Source organism: Fopius arisanus, unplaced genomic scaffold (genome assembly GCF_000806365.1).
Source record: "Fopius arisanus strain USDA-PBARC FA_bdor unplaced genomic scaffold, ASM80636v1 scaffold00018, whole genome shotgun sequence".
Taxonomy (NCBI): Eukaryota; Metazoa; Arthropoda; class Insecta; order Hymenoptera; family Braconidae; genus Fopius; species Fopius arisanus.
This window is the reverse complement of record NW_011887757.1, coordinates 1207916-1228143: the sequence shown is the minus strand read 5'-3', so window position 1 is coordinate 1228143 and position 20228 is coordinate 1207916. Positions and strand designations below refer to the sequence as shown.

The 20228-nt window shown below is 39.4% G+C and overlaps 1 protein-coding gene across 1 annotated transcript in view; it reads right to left on the bottom strand.

Annotated features, from left to right (window-relative positions):
• Nucleotides 1-55: 55 nt before the first annotated feature.
• Nucleotides 56-20228, bottom strand: part of Sox102F (transcription factor Sox102F) — a 42798-nt gene continuing 22625 nt past the window's right edge. Inside the window, exons 4-5 of the mRNA XM_011300575.1 lie at nucleotides 2402-2683; nucleotides 56-2215 (exon numbers count right to left, since the gene is read on the bottom strand). Coding sequence (XP_011298877.1) covers nucleotides 938-2215; nucleotides 2402-2683 — 1560 coding nt within the window. The 3' untranslated portion in view covers nucleotides 56-937. The remainder of the gene's footprint in view (nucleotides 2216-2401; nucleotides 2684-20228) is intronic.

Genomic DNA, 20228 nt, shown 5'->3' with positions numbered 1-20228 from the left:
GGGATCGATTACATCGAGCTTTTGATTCTAGTGATTTTCTAAGTTATTTTCATTACGATTTCTGGTTTTTTTTTTTTTTCATTTTTTGTATTGCGTCGAGGCCAATGGCGCCTCGGAACTATGGAGATATCGGTTTTTTAATTAATATTAATGACAACAAATTAATTACCCTCTCCGTGTCACCGAAAACGCTATTTGGCACATAAGTAATTATCACATCAAGCTCCCCAAACTTCATCGGTCCTCTGTTCTTCTTTTTTTTTAGTATAAAGAAAACCTAGATAACAAGATAATCGATTTTAATGATCTCTGAATAAATAAAAGATCTTGTTCATTCGCAGTCATCTCTATTGTACTCTTCACGCTAGCTCATCCAATCGATAATGATATGAGATTCAATAAATAAATGATAAAAATACTATAAGTACTAGGCGTTTAGCATGGAGTTGTTTTCATACACTTGCGCATCACTACCGTGGGACAGGGAGCGCGACTTTTAAAGATGGCGAATGATTGTGATGACGAGGACATCAGCCGAATGGGTTTTCCGTATCTCGATTGAAAGCTCAAGTTCTTTCACTTATCGCAGTGTCACCGGTTTAATCATCCATTTCTCTAATCGTTATTCACTCTTTTATACAAAACATCCTTTCGATATTGAATGCTGATCACTTTATCGATGGCCTTGTGTAATTTGGCAATCTGAGGATGTTAGCCCCTCAGGACGAAATCAGAAATTAAAATGAAAAACTGCCACGATGGCACCGGGTGCTTGACGAATCGAATCCTTAAAAACAGTCCTTCGAGTTCGCTTGATTTGGCACACCATGATGAATCCCAGTTGAAGGATTTGTATTGATCTCTACCAGAAGAGTTCACGTGCGTGATAAGTTCTTGGTGCTCCGGGTCGACAGGCTGGGTGACCCGGAGCTGCGGTTCAATCCTCGTCATGATGCCTTGGACTAGCGTCATAGCCGCCGATGGAGCCTGAATTGTCCGGTGAGAAGTTCATCATGTCAGAGGGTGATAGACTGTCGTGCGGATAGTAGAATGAGGAATGATCCTGGCTTGGTCCAGCTGTGCCATTCAGCAGAGAAGCTGGTGGTGATACAGAGGGTCGTGCTGAGGGACCTGGACCAGCAGGATGATGCTGTGATCCCATTTCGCTACCCACAGGTGACAAAAAAGCCATCTCAGGTCCACCGTCTCTGCACCAGAGCTGTCGCATCTCTTGTCGTCTCTGTCGCATCAATGACTTGTACTCAGAAATTCTCATCTTCTTACCGTCCACGATGCACGTTCGCTTTGGACGAGGACGATACCTGTAGTCCGGATGCTTCTCCATGTGTAGTTTTGATAAGCGTGACTGCTCCTCGTAGTACGGCTGCTTCTCAGAATTGGACATTCCTTTCCACCTTGCACCAAGGATCTTTGATATGTTGGAGTTGTGCATGTCGGGGCAGGCCTTCAGAATTTTCCTTCTCTCGTCCTTCGCCCAAACCATGAATGCATTCATCGGCCTCTTGATATGTGGCTTGTTCTCGTTCTCTCTCTTCTGCTGTCTCACCATCTTTGCTTTTTCGGTATTATCCTCAAGGACTTTGTAGGATTGATCTCGCCACAGGTGTGGTGATGACAGGAAGTCTTGTTCCTCTTGGGTTGGCTCCTCTCGACTGCTTGAGTGTTTCATTGGCCGTTGAGATTGCGGTGACGAGGGAATGGCATTGGCACTTGGTGGCAGACCGTACATTCCGTGCATAGCGAAGCGCTTCTCAACAGCTGCAACTGCTGCTGCTGCTGAACCACCAGCACCAGGCTCTTCCTTTACCATTACCTTGCCCATTGGTGATGATAGAGTACTCAGGTGAGGTGGTAGACCACCATAAGGAAGGGAAGGAAGGTAATTTCGGGGGATAGGAAGACCTGGGGGAAAGAGTTTGGGTGCTGTTGCTGCTAGAGGCTGTTCTTGTTGACCACTGCTACCTGCACCCGTCGAGTGTGAATCACTCCCCGGTGATGATGAGGCTGTTGCACCTGATGACGATGATTTTGGTTTTGTCAGATTTAGTGGAGCGTCCGGGTCTTGGAGGGGCGGCGCTGTCGGCGCTACCGCTGATGAGACCGGCGTCGGTGAAGTCTCTTTGTCCATCTGCGTCGTCATCTGGGCTAGGTGCGCCGTTGCCCAGCTTTGAGTCTCTCTGTGGCTACTTATCATCTAGAAAATTGAAAGAAATCATTGAAAATTCACATTCTTCGTTAATTTACCACAGCTGGAGTGGAATTGATTTCAGGGATGAATTGACAAGCTATCAATACGTTCGAGTTGTATTTGAAACCCGAGGTCGTCTTTTGACTAACATGGGATTACTATTAGAGAATTGAATAGCCTGATGGCACTTACATTAGCTATTGAATTGATATGCTTATTTCCGGTGGTAGTTGACGTGGGTGGTGGCATAGTAGACGATACTGGTAAACCACGTAGTTGCTCGAGAAACGGCAGAAACATGAGTGATTGAGCGCTTGGCATACTCAATTGTCCCTTTGTTATCTGCGCCTGAAGCTCTTGTATATTATTGTGATGCTGCATCATGTGCTCCTGCTGTCTCTTCAAGTGTTCACTTTGTAACCGCTGCATCTCCATTTGCTTCTGCGAGTCAACTGGCAAGTGACTTGGATACGTCTGCAATATTCCAACAGAAACAAGAGATTGCAATTAGAATTCCAACCAGTTGAATTATCAAAGGACTTCAAGCTCTATATTCATAAGGTAGAAATTATTTCATATTGTCGAATGTTCATTCAAATTCGGGAGAGCTGGAGGAGTAGTATACATCACAACGAGCTATAAATTGATTTCTTTTAAATAGTAATACAAATCAAAAAGAACTACAAATCAATTTAAAAAACAATACGAATCAAAAAGAACTACAAGTGATTTTTTTTCACGGCAATACAATTTAAGAATAAATTATAAAATATGTGAGTAATGAAGGAGCTATAAATTGATTTAAAAAAAAAAGCAATACAAATCAAAAAGAACTACAAATCATTTTGAAAAACAATACAAATCAAAAAGAACTACGAATGATTTTTTTTTTTCAAGGTAAGAAAATTTAAAAATAAATCATAAAATGGATAAGTAATGAAGGATTTTCGAGCACTTCAGAATAACGAAATAGCAAATGATAATTGCGAGGGTCCCTGTCCTGTCCTCTCTCTTCATCTGGCTGTGATCCAGATATGCATGAAGTTTAGGATCTATTTTAGTCGAATAAGGAAGACGTTTATTCATACAGTGGAGTGGCATACCCGACTCTGCCACGGTTACTACAAGTACCCCCCGGATTCACTGGAGAATTTTTCCATGAAAAATGATGATTGGTCACTGCCGATCGGATCAACTCAAGATTATCATGATTTCCATGACTCACTATGTACTGTGGAATTTAGGCAATGGCAACGTCGATTGATTCACTGAGTGCGGGCATTTATTGGTGGAAGAGGGCACCCAGTGATGCAGAAGTCGATGAGGACCGAAGATTCATTATTCATCGGGCACGCACGGGCCTCTCAGTTATGCCGATGATACGTATCCATGACAGCTATACCGCCCACAGTGGCTAAATATAAACAGGCGGGGTGCCAAGCAAGTTCCATTCACATTCACGTATATACACTTGTGCATTTTGGATGGTAGGCAGTGGGGCAACTACCATGTTTCTGTAATTCCGTCTTACTCCCCCGATTCCCTTCGTCTCCCTCATCTCATGAGGTACTCACAGAGTTTTAGTCAGGCAGAGGGGCATATAAGAAGATGAGGAGGCCCGTTCTGAATATGCATTCGCGCATTCACGCCAAACTGCAACTGCTGCATCCCAGGGGCTATTTTAGCAACGCAATTACCGAACATATGAGTGTGGATCGATGTCAATGAGTCCTCAGGGGGGAAAAACATTTTATTGTTCTTTCCCATTTCGCTGTTTTTTCTCGGGTCCACAATTTTCCGCTTCCCGAATTTTTGGAGTTCCCGATTTGAGAAATTGGAATGTTTTTTCATGTGACATATCGAATTTCAGAAACAGAAAGAATTTAATTAACGCGTACTGTAATCATTCTTATCTTTCCTAATTTCTGTTACACCTGCATTGAGAAAAAAAATTACTTTTCCCAAGAATATTTTCTTTCCACCAGTAAATCTGGCGATCACTGTGTAAATACTCCCATAAGACTTACTAATGCCAAATATATTTTCTTGTGGTTAGTAAATATTCTAGACTAAAGAACATGTTTTTCTCATTGTGTTGTCTTTTTTGATATTGCCGAGGGGTAAAACTCCCCGCGGGATTTTCTCTTCCAGAATATATTTGAGAGAAAAAAAAAGTGCCTCGCTATATTTTTCCCTCAAATTCGCAATATTTGAAACCAAATTTGAAGGATAAATGAAGAAAATTCCCACTGTTCATGATTATTCTGATAATAATTCTGATTTGCACCCACACACGAAAAAGAATGTTAATTTTTCTATAGATTGACTGAAAAAATCGTTTGAAATTAGTTATACTTGTGCATTGAACGTGAATTTTGAAAGCCGTACAAATATTCCATCAATATTTGCTGTAGCATTATGACAAACCAAATAATAAAAAAAATGAAAAAAAAAAAAATGATTTATCAATGGTCAATCTCGCTGCTATCAGGGTCACGATATAATAAACCCATGACGCAAGCCATCATCCCAAACGAAACAAAGTGGAGCTTTGTGAACCCCAGTGAGACAACTCCCCAGCAAAAGCCCAACACTGAACCAAATAACACTCGGATGAATAGAGTGGATACACATGTATACCAGCATTACATCCATCAGAGTAGTCAGCAGTCGGCAAGCGCAATATTGTGACTGATAATCAGAAAACACCAAAGGGAATTATTAATATTCCCGCTTTTCGAGAAAACCGCGGTACAAACCCCCAGCACCAGTGCAACTCGTTCACTGCGTATGTGCAATTTGTTTATTCACGAATGAGTTTATGGGGGGGGGGGGGAGGGGCACAGAGAGTGGGGGGAAAAATATCAAAAGGTTTGAGAGACGACGAATGGATAATAAACATACGCCGATAAAGATATCCGGGAGCATCTCGTTGTGTATACAGACAACTGTAGCAACCAAAAGACGATTCTCTGATCTATGATTATGGATTCCTTGATGTTTCTAGGCGTCAAAGGCATAATGTAGCGATTCAGAGTGGAGGTTGTCCAGGAAGAGAAAGGTTTCTGAGAAAATTTTTCATTACTGATAAATCGATTTTTGTTTATCAATTCGAGATCGAATTGTTATTCCAGTTTTGTATAATGGATAATGCAGAGAAAATTCAGGTAAATTAAATTTATAATAATATCATGTTAACAATATACCACTGGCGTTATTTATTTAAAAAAAAGGCTTGAAACTATATTGTAATATGTTTTTAATATAATTATTTATCTTTGAAGTAATTAATTTTTTAGATTGTCATATTTTGAAGTTGAAGCATAAATTATTACTGCTGTAGGTATATAAGTCATATACATATGTAATTTGAGTAAATATATAGTATATTATAGAGAAATATAAATTTTTATAAAAATTTCTTTTTGTGGTGTATCCGTTTGGGTTTTTCTTCCCCTTTTCCTTTTATATGCCCGTACTCTATTTACTCTATGTACTCATCTATGTACCAAGGAACCTTACCCTGAGGAGAAAACTGTCGGTCAGGTCCAGTCCGACTCGACAATGAAATCGAGAAATTAAAAACATCAGAAATCGGTACCGACGATCGGTACCAAAATACCAGTGGTATTTTATTTATTATATTTAAAATGTTGTAACAAATAGATAATAAGATATAATAATAACCAATGATTGATTAATTAATTAATTAATTAATTAAAAGCCCCAGATAACTGAAATATTATAATTCATCAATTCCAGATATTTCCATTGCCCGGAATTCTTTTCGGAGGAGGGAGTAGTGTAACTAATAATTAATTTTCCAAATTGTATTCCATGATTAAGATATTCCTTTCATTCTCGTCGAATCTGTCCTCTGAAGACATTATCTTTGTTATTGCTATGATGTTCTGTTAAAAATGGTGATAATTTTCGTTTGACCTGAATTTTTAAAAAGGGAGAAATGAAAATTTCCTTGGAGATGATTTTTAGTTCGGCGACTGCAAAAGGCGCTTGGATATTCTCAATGTCTCGGAAATGCGTCAAGTTGTAATTCACTGGAGGCAAAGGGACACTCATCCGATTAAACTGCATCAAAACCTCAACCCACAATCGCACATATCCACCAGACAGACAGGAAATAAAAAATAATATGTAAGCCGACGAGCACATCGAGTCAGCCGTCAGAAGGATTATTGTCTTCGACTTCTTATCTCCATGGCGTTATGTGGGAAAAAAGTAAGGAACTCCCTGGGGAGAACTCTCTTTTCGTCTCTTCGATGCGATCGCGTCACCTCGGGGCAGAGGGATTCGGATAGCGAAAGTATTTTATCTTTTATGTCATCTCTATTTTTCCCATTCTCTCGCTTTCTGTTGGCTCCACCAATTGCAGGGCAACCTTGGAGGACGAAAAGGGAATTATCTGCTAGGTTAAGGTCTTTTATCCGACGCTAATTCTGCTCCGTCCGGATCTCGCGTGAAGTTGGCGGCGAGATGAAGTCCGAAATTTTTACTGTTTACTAAATTAATCAAATCATTTGCGAGGCTCGAATTCGTGAATTACGGGTCTTAAATAGTTTTATTCGGATTGGAATTAATTCCAGAATATTGTCTTTATTTCCAGGGAAAATCGAAGGGAGAATTTCGGTTTGAAATTCTGTTATTGAAGATGAAAAGAAAATTGAAATTGTACCGCCATTTTGGAGGTCTGGAGGACCTAAAATGGGTGATTATCCACTACTTGAAGTTGCTCCATTCGTTGCTAATGCGGATTGGTCCGGAAAAGGTGTGAAGTTGACAGCGCCAAAAAGCCCGGGATTTTCAAAATTTTCAAATAAAAAAAAATCATTTAAGAGATTGGAACGCATAAAATACGAGTTTAAAATGGCAACTTGCGGATTACAATTGAAATCACCAGATATTCTCTTAATTTTCAGGGGAAAGTAACCAGAAAATTTTGAATTCAATAAAAAATTTCGGCATATCAGAGGAAAAAAATTGAAATTCAGAGGAAATGATGAAGGGCAAGCCACAGAAGAGAGACCACAACGAAGAAAGGGTTTGTTATACGCAGCCACGTGCATCACCGGCATTATTCTCAGTTGAAGTGGATCCTCTGGTGGTCCCTCCACCAAGTAGTCTTGCCTCGTGACTTTATTCTTGCGGGCGCGTGCAGCACATACAAAATTAATTAAAGTCTCAGCGGATTGAGGGGGTGGGGCCGTTTATATTGTGACCCCATCGCTGGGGCATAAAAAATAAAATAAAAAAAAGGGGGTGACAGAGGGCCGACCGGGGCATTGTAGCTCGATTCTTTTTTTCTCCTTTATTCCTCGCGCTAACATCGCGGTAGATTCAAGTGCTCGAGTGCAAAACCGCGCCCTTGTTAAGAATTAATCACTTTCTAGACGCCACAGAGCCAACACTGCGATGGATGGATGGATCCCCGTGTTATTTTAATTGTAAGCAAATTACGCTGAATACGGAGGCGTCTTTGGCCTTAACCTCATCATCTCGTTATCATTCTCCCCTTTATTTCGTTATTTTATTTTTTTTTTCGCTCCTGTGTCTCTTGCTCTTTAATTTTTGTGACACACGACTCTTTCATCTTCACTAGACCGGATGATTTTTATCGAGATATAAGAAATCTCGCTTTTGTTTTTCATTTTTATTTTAATGTTGTTGACTGATATCAGGATTTTATCATTTCTCTGAAGTTTGATTAATCAATAATTATTGGAATAATTATCAATAATTTTTAACCGAAATTTTTATAAAATTTTTGAAACTCCATTTTCTTTCAATTTACAGGAAATTATTCAACTGGAATTGATTGTTTGAGGGAGAAATGTTGAAATTAAAATTAAAAAAATTAAAATTGAAATGAATTTAAAAAAATTAAAAATTATAATTATTTTCGGATAAGCTAGATCGCATTTTGCAATGATTAATTAAATAACTGAGTCGATTAAATCGACACAATCTAAACGAAAAGAAAAATCTTCAAATTCTCACTGCATCCTCTCCCCCGGATCTCGACTTCCTCTACCTCTTCAACAATCCGCGAAGAAGACCCCAAAAATAAAGGTCCTCAGCATTCCCTCACTCTCCTTTTTCATTCCCTAAAAATAACATTTGGAAAACGGCAGACTTTAATGAACGGTTCTCCCCATACCATTCACCGTGATGTATATAAACCTCCGAACGTGAAATGCAAAATAAATGTCGACAGTTATTCCGCGATGATTAAATTTAATTGTCCATACGATTCACGTTGGGTTAATTAATCGCAAAAAAAAAGGGTCGGTGTGCGAGGGGGAGGAGGGCGGAGAGAGAAATCGGCGAAATAAACAGTGAAAATGCCATTGAGACAGGATAATTTGATATTTATATCCCGACAGTGTCTTTTCCCACAAGATCCGATACGGCGATGACCGGCGATACGAAACGCCGCGCCGACAAGGGGTCCTTTTTTTTTTAAAATTCATTTCAAAAGAAAAGGGTCCAAAGAAAATGCACAAGTGACAGCACACAGGAATGTAGCAGCTGCCCGACTCATTCACATACTCATAGGATGGAATTCTTACTATAGCCACATCTTGGGAGGAATACGATTCACAATAAAATTCGCGGGTGAATATCAAGGCACTGCAATACCGATAAAGAGGGGATAAACAACTGGGCGAGTTTTCACTAATGGCGGGCCATCAGTATTGGTCGGGGAATCCCGGCGCTTTATCCTTGTTATTATCCTTCTGGGGAATTTTTTTGGTTCATTCGCGTTCTTCTGATGGCGAGGGCGATAAGGACCTGAGGATCGCCGGACAACCCCGGGATTGATTGCACTCGCTACCAGTGCAATTATTATTATGCAGTTTTTGGCTTTATTTTTTTGGCGAGTCGTTAATCACGGGAATTCCGCGGGTGAGAAAACGTAGGTTTAGCGGTTTTCAAGGGCATTCATGAAGGTCTAGGGTTTTTTTGCTTCCGAATGGAAGCATTTTTTTTAATTTTGTGTTTCAATGGTTTCAAATGGTTTTTTATTAATTAGTTGGAAAAGTGCTTTAATTATTTTTTAGGAAATTGAATTTAATCTGTTTAATGGTAATTGAGACATTTGAATTGAATATTTTGGATCAGAGATTCGATGGATTTGTATATGTGAATGGAATTGTAGATTTTATTAATTAATAAAAAAATATTAATTATTATTTTTCAAAATGTGACACGTGAAATTCGACGCATTATCATCGATAACTCTTGATCAAATCGATGGAATCGAAAAAGTCAAAAAGCGTTATGAAGAGTTCCTCAAGATCTTCAAATAGTTAACAATATATTTCCTGATTTCCGTCTCTGAATGTTAGGATAATTAACAATAAACATGAATTTTAGAGTTTGACGTAATGAAGAAAAAATGAAAAGAACTCCAATAACTTTACAAAAATGCGGTCAAATTGAATACAACTGGGGCCGTTTCAAAGACTGAAAAATATTCTTCAAAATGGTATATGAATATTTTTATCCATCTGCTTTGGAAATATATAAAAATTCCACGACAGCTGAAATTTAGATTAAACATGAAAATCACATTTTCAGGTTCAAAACTGAATAACTCCATGAAAAAAATGTGTGAATCAGATGAATCACATGTTTTTTTGAAGCTTATTTAATGAGCTTTCAAATGAGTACAAAAAATATATCACCTCAATACGAGAGAAAGCCAGAAATGACTCCAAAAACCGAAAAAAAGGGAACGTGACGTTCACGGATCATTTCCTCATGAAATATCTCCAAATCCAGGCCTAATATCGAAATTTTCATTATAACATTTTTTGAAGGACCAATTACGAGCTAAAAAAAAGGTTATTACACAAATTTTGATATCTCGCCACGATAAGGCGGTGAGGACTGTGAAACTCCGAAATTCCACGAAAACTTATTTATTCCTCCGGAAAAAAATGTTATAAATTCATAAAAAAATATTTATATCTCGGAGTAATTGAAAAGTGGGTATTATTATAATTGAGGAGAAGAAAGAAAGAATTGCCGAGGGTTGGACTCACCAGAAAAATGAAACAAGACGTTAATGAGGAGAGTAATTATTTCGTTTAGCTCACAAGCAACGATAAGACTCGAGCTAGTGAGCGCTTGAGTCGTACAATTTTGTTATTTTCTTGCCATATAAAGAGAAAATGCATAGTAATAAATACCCGTCATCAACCCCACGTCTTGGCGCCTTCTAATATGAGCACCGAGCATGAATAATCCACCGTCTGACGGCGGTAATGTTTAATGCAACAATTAATCGACTCGTTAAGCACTTTGTCGATTTTCAGCGGAGGTGGATTCGTTTAATTACAGTAACTGCCTGGAAGCGGAGGTTTTCAATAAATTGAATTTTATGGTCTGGAGATTGGAGAGATATTTCTCATTCGATTTTTTTTTTATTCGGTAAATGAAATTCTGAGTGAAAACCCACTGCTGACAAATTGATAGATCAGCTGCACGTGACTGGGAGTTGATGGTGAGATCGTGCGTGAGGAAAATTCGTGAGTGATTTCACGTTCTGACCCACGACAATCGCTTCTTCGGAGAGAGGAAAATCGCCAGAGAACACGCAAGACCTTTTTACAGGTGTCAAACGTCAATTTTTCATTTGACGCGAAATGGAAATGCTATTCAGCGTCGAATAATGAAAGGATGAGTCGAGAAAACGAGGCATTCAGAGGAGAATAATTAGCGATTGCCAACCTGAAATATTCATGTCGCTATGACTTCTCACTCGGAGAGAAACTGCCAATAAAAATCACGAGAAAAACAAGGTAAATGAAGTTTTTAACGGTCCGCGAAAAAGTGAAGTTCAATAAAAAGCGTGAGTTGGAAGAAGGATTTCAGGAATTGTCACGGGAATTCCGCGATTTTTTCTGAAAAAATTACCCACCAGTAATAATGACGCATGTATTGACAAGTCATTCCGTCATTTTTACCGAATGATTGAGACACTTTACGGGGCAGGACAAACAACACACCAGCCTCATAAAAAATGGACGTTTATGAATTTTTGAATGTTCAGGGGTAAGTCGGAAATTTTCTGAGAAATTTTTCTTGTTCGGGTAAAATTACCGGAAAATTTCGTAGTTTTTTTTGTGAAGAACTTGAGAAATTACTCGATCAAACAAAATGGATTAGTACTTGATAACCAAAATATAAAAAATCGAACATGTTTACGGATGATAATTAATTAAAAATACAAAATTGATAATTTTGAATTACGAACATGAAAAATATCCACGAAAAATTACTGGTCTCGTATTAGTAAACGTGGGATGTTGCGTTGTACTGATGAAACGTCATGTGAAATTCATAAAAATCACAGCAGTTTCACGGAGTATTTACCGCACAGGGCAACAAAATTTACTGAACCGATCCTCAATTTTCTCCGAAGTTCATTAAATGCTGTAAAATGTACTCCTAAAGAGCTGAAATATTCATGGAAGCATCGGATTTAATAATGGACAGTTCATTTTTTTTCGTATCAGTCATTCATTTTCAACAGCACTTCCATTAAATTTCACTGGACTATTAAGGTGGTTGTCGCGCGACAGTCTCTGTAAAAAGTTTATCCGCTGTAAAACGGGCCAGTTTAGAACACAATCTTTTAGCGGTATATAGTCTCACTTGATTGATTGCATTGTGCATGGATAGCTAAAGCATAACTATATATTTTCCATATTAACTATTTTCAATTATATAAATTTATGAATTTCCGATAATTATATTCCGTAAACCAAACGGTCAATCGATTTGATTTTTTTTTTCTGTATTTCCTCCCACGATGTATATTCCACGTTTTTTTTTTATTTCTGAAACTGTCGAGCCGTTGATTTTAAAAAAATTCTAATCGGCAAAACTCCATTTAAACACGTGTTAAATCACTCGAATTTCAAAAATTTATATCTCAAGTTCAAAACGGTCAATTGCAAACGGAAAAGGCTCATTTTGTTGCTAATTTTTCAAACGATTCACCATAAAATTGTTAACGAAAACTGTCGAAAAAAAATTCTACGCGACAACAACCTTAATTACTCTTCCAGTTTCAGAGCTAGTAAATTTTACCAGACCGAACCGTAATATTCACGGTTAGATCGCAATGCTCCAAACTTGCAGCGTGGTCCGATAATTTTTTTAATTTCTCCCCATGAATTGTTACGTCTTCGCGGAATGAAAAAAAAAACGCGAGAATAATTAGCAACGGATGGAGCTGCATCACCTGTCTGTTCGCCGTTTGATCATGATCCAGCGATGCGTATGCTTAACCCCCCGATGTACGTGTGTAAATGGGTAAATTTGTATGAGAAGGAGAAGAGGCAGACGACAGAGGAAACTATGTAAAACGACAGTTAACGCGTTAACGTGCATCACACGGTGACAGAAGGGTGAGGGATCAGAGGTTCCAGTGGGGCGCCACTCATTTCCGCCCTTTCTCCTCGCATATTCCGTGTTAAACCTCCTATCGTCAATCCAGCAAAACACCTAGGCATCACCCTTTTGCTAACTGTTGGGCTTGTGTATGTCGAAGGTCGCGAGCATCTCCTTTTCCCGCTAATGCATGTAATTGCACCTAACATCATTAAACCCTTCGACTGTGATGGCACTCGCTCAAATTACCAGAGTCTTTCCCCATACCCGAGCTTCTACTTCCCTTTTGCTGGGTTATAGTCGACAAAATATCGCTAAATCGAGATAGTCAAGTGGTAAATCCAATCGAGTTCTCTAAAAACTCGTCAGGCTACTACGGATTCGGCACGGAGAGAAACTTCCCTTTTATAACTGTCCGTGTGCCGGAATTATATGAGGAGAATCAGTTTTCAAATTTGAATTTTTAACGGGAAAGAACATGAAATTTCTGGGAATTTTTCTCATTGATGAATCAGTTAATTTTGTCAGTGGCTGAATAATTATCAATTTTTAAGTTCTTATGACATTAAAAAATCGCAAAAACGTTGAAAATTCGCGTAATAATTTCTTTAAATTTACAATTTGTTGTAAATTAGACAGTTTTTAAACAGTGCATTTTCCCGATGAATGGAAATTCAAGTTTTCATTGAAAAATCAATGAACATTCAAAATAAAAAACCCAATATTCTTGGATTTTCAAGATAAACGAGAAATTTGCTGACGGCATCAAATCGAAATTAAATGAAAAAAAACATAATTGACAACTCAGACAACCCGGCGCCTAAAATTCCAAGAAATATCCATCAAAAAATATTCGATTAGGGTCGAAAATATCACCCCTAAATCCTCGTGGACAATCCCGACGAAAGAAAAAATAATAAAGCGTTCGATAAAAAATCCATCGACAAATCCGTGAATCAAAAAGGTGAGTCCCGTTGAATCCCCAATTTTTCATTAAAACCACTATTCATTACCTCCCTCGTTTGATAATCCCAGCGAATAAAAGCCCCTCCCCCCTGCCCCCCCTATTTCTAGATAGTCACAAAGTAACATTCTATTGACACAGAGATACCGAATGAGCGGTATTTGCGAGAAACACTGGTGTAGGAAATGGATGAGGAGACATACAAGGGTTGAAGAGACAGAATAGAGGGATGTAGAAACGACGCTGATTATACTTGGTGATCATATCGCTCGCATATTGACAAACAGAGTCGGCACAGTGGAATAATCGTCGGGCGAGCCCATTCCAACAACCATTTCCCGGGGTAAAACATATTGTATATATGTATACATGGGGTTTCCATCCCTTATACTGGCGTTCTCTTGTGTACATCACTATATTCACCATCCCCTTGCCGCCCCTTTCCCTTCTTCACCCCATCTACCATCCAACGCCACCCCATCCACCATCCAACGCCACCCTCTGCCACCCTCTACCACCCTCTGCCACCTACAGCCACCCCCTGGAGCCCCTTTGTATCCTCTCTCGTATCACCGGTTTTCTCGTGCACCAGTGCACATTGCCCGCCCACTGCCAACCCACAATACACCGCTAATTCCCATAAAGCACCCCCAGACCAACTCGATACGCAAATGGACAAATGGATGCGCGGACAAACAGCGGGAGATACGCCTCGTCCAATCCAACAATTCCGCCCCGCACCGGACCGCTTCTCTCGGCTACATGGGAATTTTCCAGTTGGGAATGGGTTCGGATTAATTGATGATCAATCGGGGATGGGGTGATGATGACATGTTCCTTTTGTTTGGAGAGGGTTCGATGGTTTTTAATGTGTTGGCTAATGGTGAGGGTGGAGTGAGGTTATGTTACTAGATCTTTGGGAGTCTTTGAAGGTACACAGAGAAAAAAAATTATTTTTGCCAAGAATATTTTCTTCCCACCAGTAAATCTGGTGATCACTGTATAAATACTCCCATAAGACTTACTACTGCCAAATATATTTTCTTGTGGTTAGTAAATATTCTTGGCTAAAGAAAATTTTTTTTTCAGTGTACCTACGTGAGGTGGAATGCACCGAGCTTGGCCCAGTGCTGCCAATCTGGGTCCAATGCTGGACCAGCCTTGGGACAACCCTGACTTGTTTCTCATGTATGACAAATCGTATCCGGAGTGCGGGATGAATATATGAACCTCTCGGGGGAGGATTGAATAGTAAATGTTATCGTGGATTTTGGAGAACATAGTGTGGTGGCATAGTAGAAAGATTTTTCAAGAAACTGAATAGTTGTATTTTTTTTTGTTATAGGATAGTTTAGGGAGATAGTGATGATTATAAGGTAATGGGACAGGGTTAACATGTCATGTGTAATAGTTATTATGTACATGATTTTCAGGTTACTATGGAACATAGTTGTTTCCTGCAATAACTATATCAAGATAGTAACTATTATTATTGTTGCTACTCTACTATATTCTCGGGCAATTATTATTAACATTGTAGTCAATACTATGGGACATGTCAATATTTTCTTGGTACTGCGTAGTTATTAGCATGTTGTTGCTCAACTATGATGAAATAGTATGGAACATGCCAATACTTTTTCGATTTCGGAAATATCTCTGTGTGGTTTCAGCCGTTTCCGAGTAAGTGCCAACATCTAAAAACTTCGAAATAGTTTAAGGATCATGTTGCCATAGTAATTCTTACTATAAAAGATGAGAATTAATGCCATGTCTATCGAAGACGATATTGACATAGTTCGCATCTTTAATAGTAATCACTACCATGTCCATTTCGCAAACTTCAGTAATATCTAATTGTCTTCGTACAATTTTATTAATATCCGTCATTTTGATTTCGATGATTTGATTTGTAAGTACCAACCCCTAAAAATTTCATCACTAATTTCACCAATGTAATGTAAAAACCATGAGAAGCTGCATCTGCAAGATCCCACCTACACCTACTCATCCGCACACCTGCAAGACGGTAGCGCTGCGTGGGCGGTGGGTGGGTGGTGTCGGGGGGAGGTAGGGGGAAGTGGCGGGCGATGAAGGGGGTGGCAAAGAGGGTGGGGGGTTATCGGGGATTCGCATAACAGGTGGAAAGTGGAAGAGAGACAGAGAGCAACAGTAGCTGGCTGGGCTGTCAGTTTCAGCCAGCGATCTGGCGTGTATGCAACAGAAAAGGGGGAAACTGTTGAGGAGGGGGTAATAAAGAGGGGGTGGGAGAAGGGGGAAGAAGGTCTTGCCCTCCCCCCCACTTTGTTGAAATGCGGTGGCACGGAGTGAACATTACTGTACGCCCTCTCCTTTCACGCTACCAGATAGGAGGAGAAACCACGAGAAACTACGAGTGCACGCCCTCCCCCTCTTGCCACCCACTCACCCACTCTCTTTTTAGTTTTCTTATTCGAATTGAACGTGTGGATGTTGCGCTTTGCGTCTCGCTTCGGCTGCTGTGTCCTGTCGGTATTCTCCGACGGAGGTCCTATTTATTTTCCGGTAGCTGCGGGTCTTTTTTTTTTTGTCACGTTGTCCCTCTAGGGCGTCTTCTGCCAGGGATTTTCCTCGGTTTGTTTTATTTTATTCGGGTGGGGGTAGTGGAGTAGACCACTTCCGGCGTTCGTAAACCTTCCGCCGAGTCATCCTGAATCGACTTGGCCTTTTATATTTTTCACGATGGTTTCTATTGGTTGATTTACCGCTCTGATGAAGGAAGGGAGGAAATTCGAGGGCTGAATGGATTTCCTACATGCTCCATGGAAATCTAGGGGGTGGGTGGAATTTCAGGGCGAGGGTTTAGTCTCTAGATTTGGGACTGATAACTGATTTCTACTGCGGGATTGAGTCCGTTTGAGGTGTGGATTGTATGATTTTTTTTTCTAATGATTATTTTAATGACATATTTATGACTTCTATATGACTGGGACTCGGACTGAGACTGACAGAGGTTTATGGTGTGTTGGGAAATAGGGGGCGTGTAAATTTTATACTGATGATCGAGTCGGCGGAGACCGGGCGCGAACCCACGACTTCGACATTACGAACCCATCACTCTACCGATTACGCCACCATATGCCTCGGACTGTACGATCTTAAAACATGTTTTAGGTTTCATGATTCCATTCCATTTTCATTTTCAAGTGCTCCCAAATTGATCTGTCCACCCGAGTGGAGAATGACTCAAGTCCGATTGAAGTTCAAATGAAATCAGACTTGATGCAGATCAGGTACTGCTCCGATAACAATTTCACAATCTAATTCTAACTTCTAGTAACTAGAATAAAAAAAGCACCCCTCAAAATGGCGTTCTGCTTCAACTCGGAAAATTGGTTTTGAATAATAAAAAATGATTGACCATTAGCTGGAAATTGCAGCAATGACTAGTTATTCCATTAAAATCATTCGCTTTCCCCTCGATTATCCCAACGGACTTGCCGATTGCACGCGACTCTCGAAAAATATCGCGATAATCTTCCGCGGAACAAAGAGTCCCTCGCGAAATATCCGTAAACGACTGTCTCGAGATAAAAATTGTGAATATGGAATAAAATGAAACACGTAAGACAACGTGTTGCACGCATCCTCCCCGTGTGTTTGCATAAACGCGTTCGAAGAATTGTTGCGCTCGGAGGCCGATGCTGTAGCGGTTTATATTCACAAGGCGTAATAACGGTCATACCGAAGCACAAACTCACATTATCTGCACGCGCGAACGCATTTTTGTGGCTGTAGAACGCGCGACCTCATACCCCGTCATTTTTTTTTCCACTTTTTTTCCCATTTATTTTTATTCAAATGCACTCGTGTATTTTTTACCCTCCTCCCCTCATCAACATTGTGTGTCATACACGGGAGTAATTATCATCATTTTCCAGCTACTCGTATCGTCAAGTATTGCGGCATTTCTCGTTGTGTCGATTTTTCAAGCGAGTAGACACGTTATTCATCAAAATTTTCCTGTCGTCATGTCGTTTTTCATGCAATAGGCCCCACCATTATTACGGCTTGTGAATCTAAAGTGGAACTCTCGTTCTCTCCGGTGCACCAGGCACCTGTCTATATTCACCGCTTCCACATGCAAGACGAAATTTTGTTGATAATGGGTTTTACGTTATCCCGGGAGTGCATCGGTGTGCAATCGAGATAATCAGGGGTCTCTCTTTGGAGGGATATGATCATTTTTTTGGGGAATTGCAATGTTGAGGGGCACGAATTCGAGATGTTTATCCGCCGGTTCCCCGGGGTCGTAGACAGTTAGGTTTTTCGTTTCGGATCTAGGGATTTTTTTTTTCGGTAGAGTCCCTGGAATCCCCTTTCATATGAAATCATTTGAAACCAATGGAAATTAACTAAAATCAATTGAAATCGTTTGAAATCATGAAATGGAGAGAAAAACCTCTTGAATTCATTTGAAGTCACTTGAAATCAATTATCCCCCGATATCATTTAAAATCACCTAGAGACCATGTAAAATCATTAATCATCAAGTCACGATATTTGACAATGAATAACCCCTCGAACATATCGGTAATTATGTCCAAGAGACTTCAATTCCGCAAAAATGACACCTTTTTTCGATTACACATTCCACAACATACAGCACATCAATTATCAAAATGGCGGTTGAATTCCACTCGCGAAATCAACACGAATCATCAATCCAAGGAACACAACACACACTCAAGATTTAATTACAGACACTTGAAATATTAAAATTTTGAATCTCTTTGCACGCAATTATCTTAAAATGGAACTATCATACTGGAATCTAGGGGATTCCCGGGATTTTGGGGAGAAGGCCAGGTGTTAATTCGGATAAAAGAACATAAACTTGAATTCATTAGACAAATAGGCGTCAACCGTTGTTGTAAATTACCAATGTAAACATTGACAGCGATCGATAAATCACCTCGGGTATATTTAGTCGGCGGGGGACCTTCTAGTAATGTGTTATCTCACCGGTATTATACGATCGGATGTGATATCCCAGAATACGAGACAGCCGAAGCCAAATGACATGGGTTTTTATGTCCCTCGTCCGGGTAAAACAGTTCGACTGCTCTTACATCATTTTGTTTCTCGTCTAGACCGAGTCTGTTTCGCAAAATGATGTTTTTGAATCGTCGATTTGATATCGAGGCAAAATTGTCCACTCGGATTTGATCGATAAACCGAAACCGAGTGAATTGCGAGATAATCCAAAATCGCGTGCATGCGGACGAGCGTTGGCTTTTTTTTTTTACGTTCCACTCGGTACCAATTACTCCCGTTCAATAGATCACTCGACATTCAGATTAAAATCGAGCATGAGGGGAGAATAAAATTGAATTTAATGGATGTTCAATTGAATTCTGGGCATTGTCCGATATAACAATTCGTTTTATAGAAATTTCGGGCTAGAGGGAATTTTTGACTTTCACTTTGTCTCATTTATTCATGTCATTTGAAATGCTGAAAATTTTAAGAGATTTGTGAATACTGAAATTTCTGAATTCAGTACCTGGTAGTCGTTTGATAATTCAAAGCGAGGATTTAGAATTCAAACGAGTGTCTGCACAACTTTCCAATTGATCGGACATCCAAGTTTCGACGTGCCGTACAATTTGGAAATTCAAATTTGGGGTTTAAATTCGGGATAGAGTCTCTTTGAGGATCAAACCGAATACAATGATGAATTAACTATCTCCTAGACACAAAAATCCATCAGATATCTCCATTCTGATTTCTTTTTACGAGGTACAGTAAATTCTATCATAAATTCTAGATCTCGTGTATCTCTGAATGAATGATTCGCGTGGAAATCGAAATCAAATGAATCCTATCTCACATACGAAATATAGCATGAAGTTGGTCATCAAAATGAATAAAAGTAAACTGAACACTGCTCTTACTCCCGATTGGTCAATGAGTCGCGTGAAGTTGGCGTTGAAGTAATCCGCGGGATTTTTCAAATCTCGATTAGCGAATGAAGGGTTTTTATTAATGTAATTGGCTCTCATTACCATCGCCCGAATTCTACATCTGCCCACCGAGAAAAAAAGAGTTGATTATGCATTTACGCGATTGATCGTCATTTAATAATTTTTTGGTTGACTCGAGTCTAAAATAACTGGAGCCAATAGCGTCCCGCCTTTTCGATTTCTTTAGAAAACCTTTAGAACCCTAAAAATTACTGCTCTAGTCACGCTAAAATTACGTGGAATTGAGTAGTCTTTAAGTTCTTTGACGTACTTTTTACTTGAAACTCTAAGTTTTAGGAGTTTAAACAAAAATACTTGACAGTACCGTAAATTTTTCGGAGCAAATAATAAAATTTACTGACCATCTCTCATTTTTTAAATAATCTCCCATGATTTTAGATAAAAATGAGTGAAATAATTCATCACCTCACAATTACGTAACTAGTCACGTCCTCTTTCCAGTATTTTTCTCTCCGTGAACAGCTGAACCTTCACTGCCCTAAATCAGTGATTCTCTAAAAATATGATTTCAAGAATCAGATAACTAGCTATCGAAAGCCAGTTAATTCGAAATTTCCGTCAAGAACGTGCACGATTGATCACTTCTTTTCTCAATGCGCCTCACCCC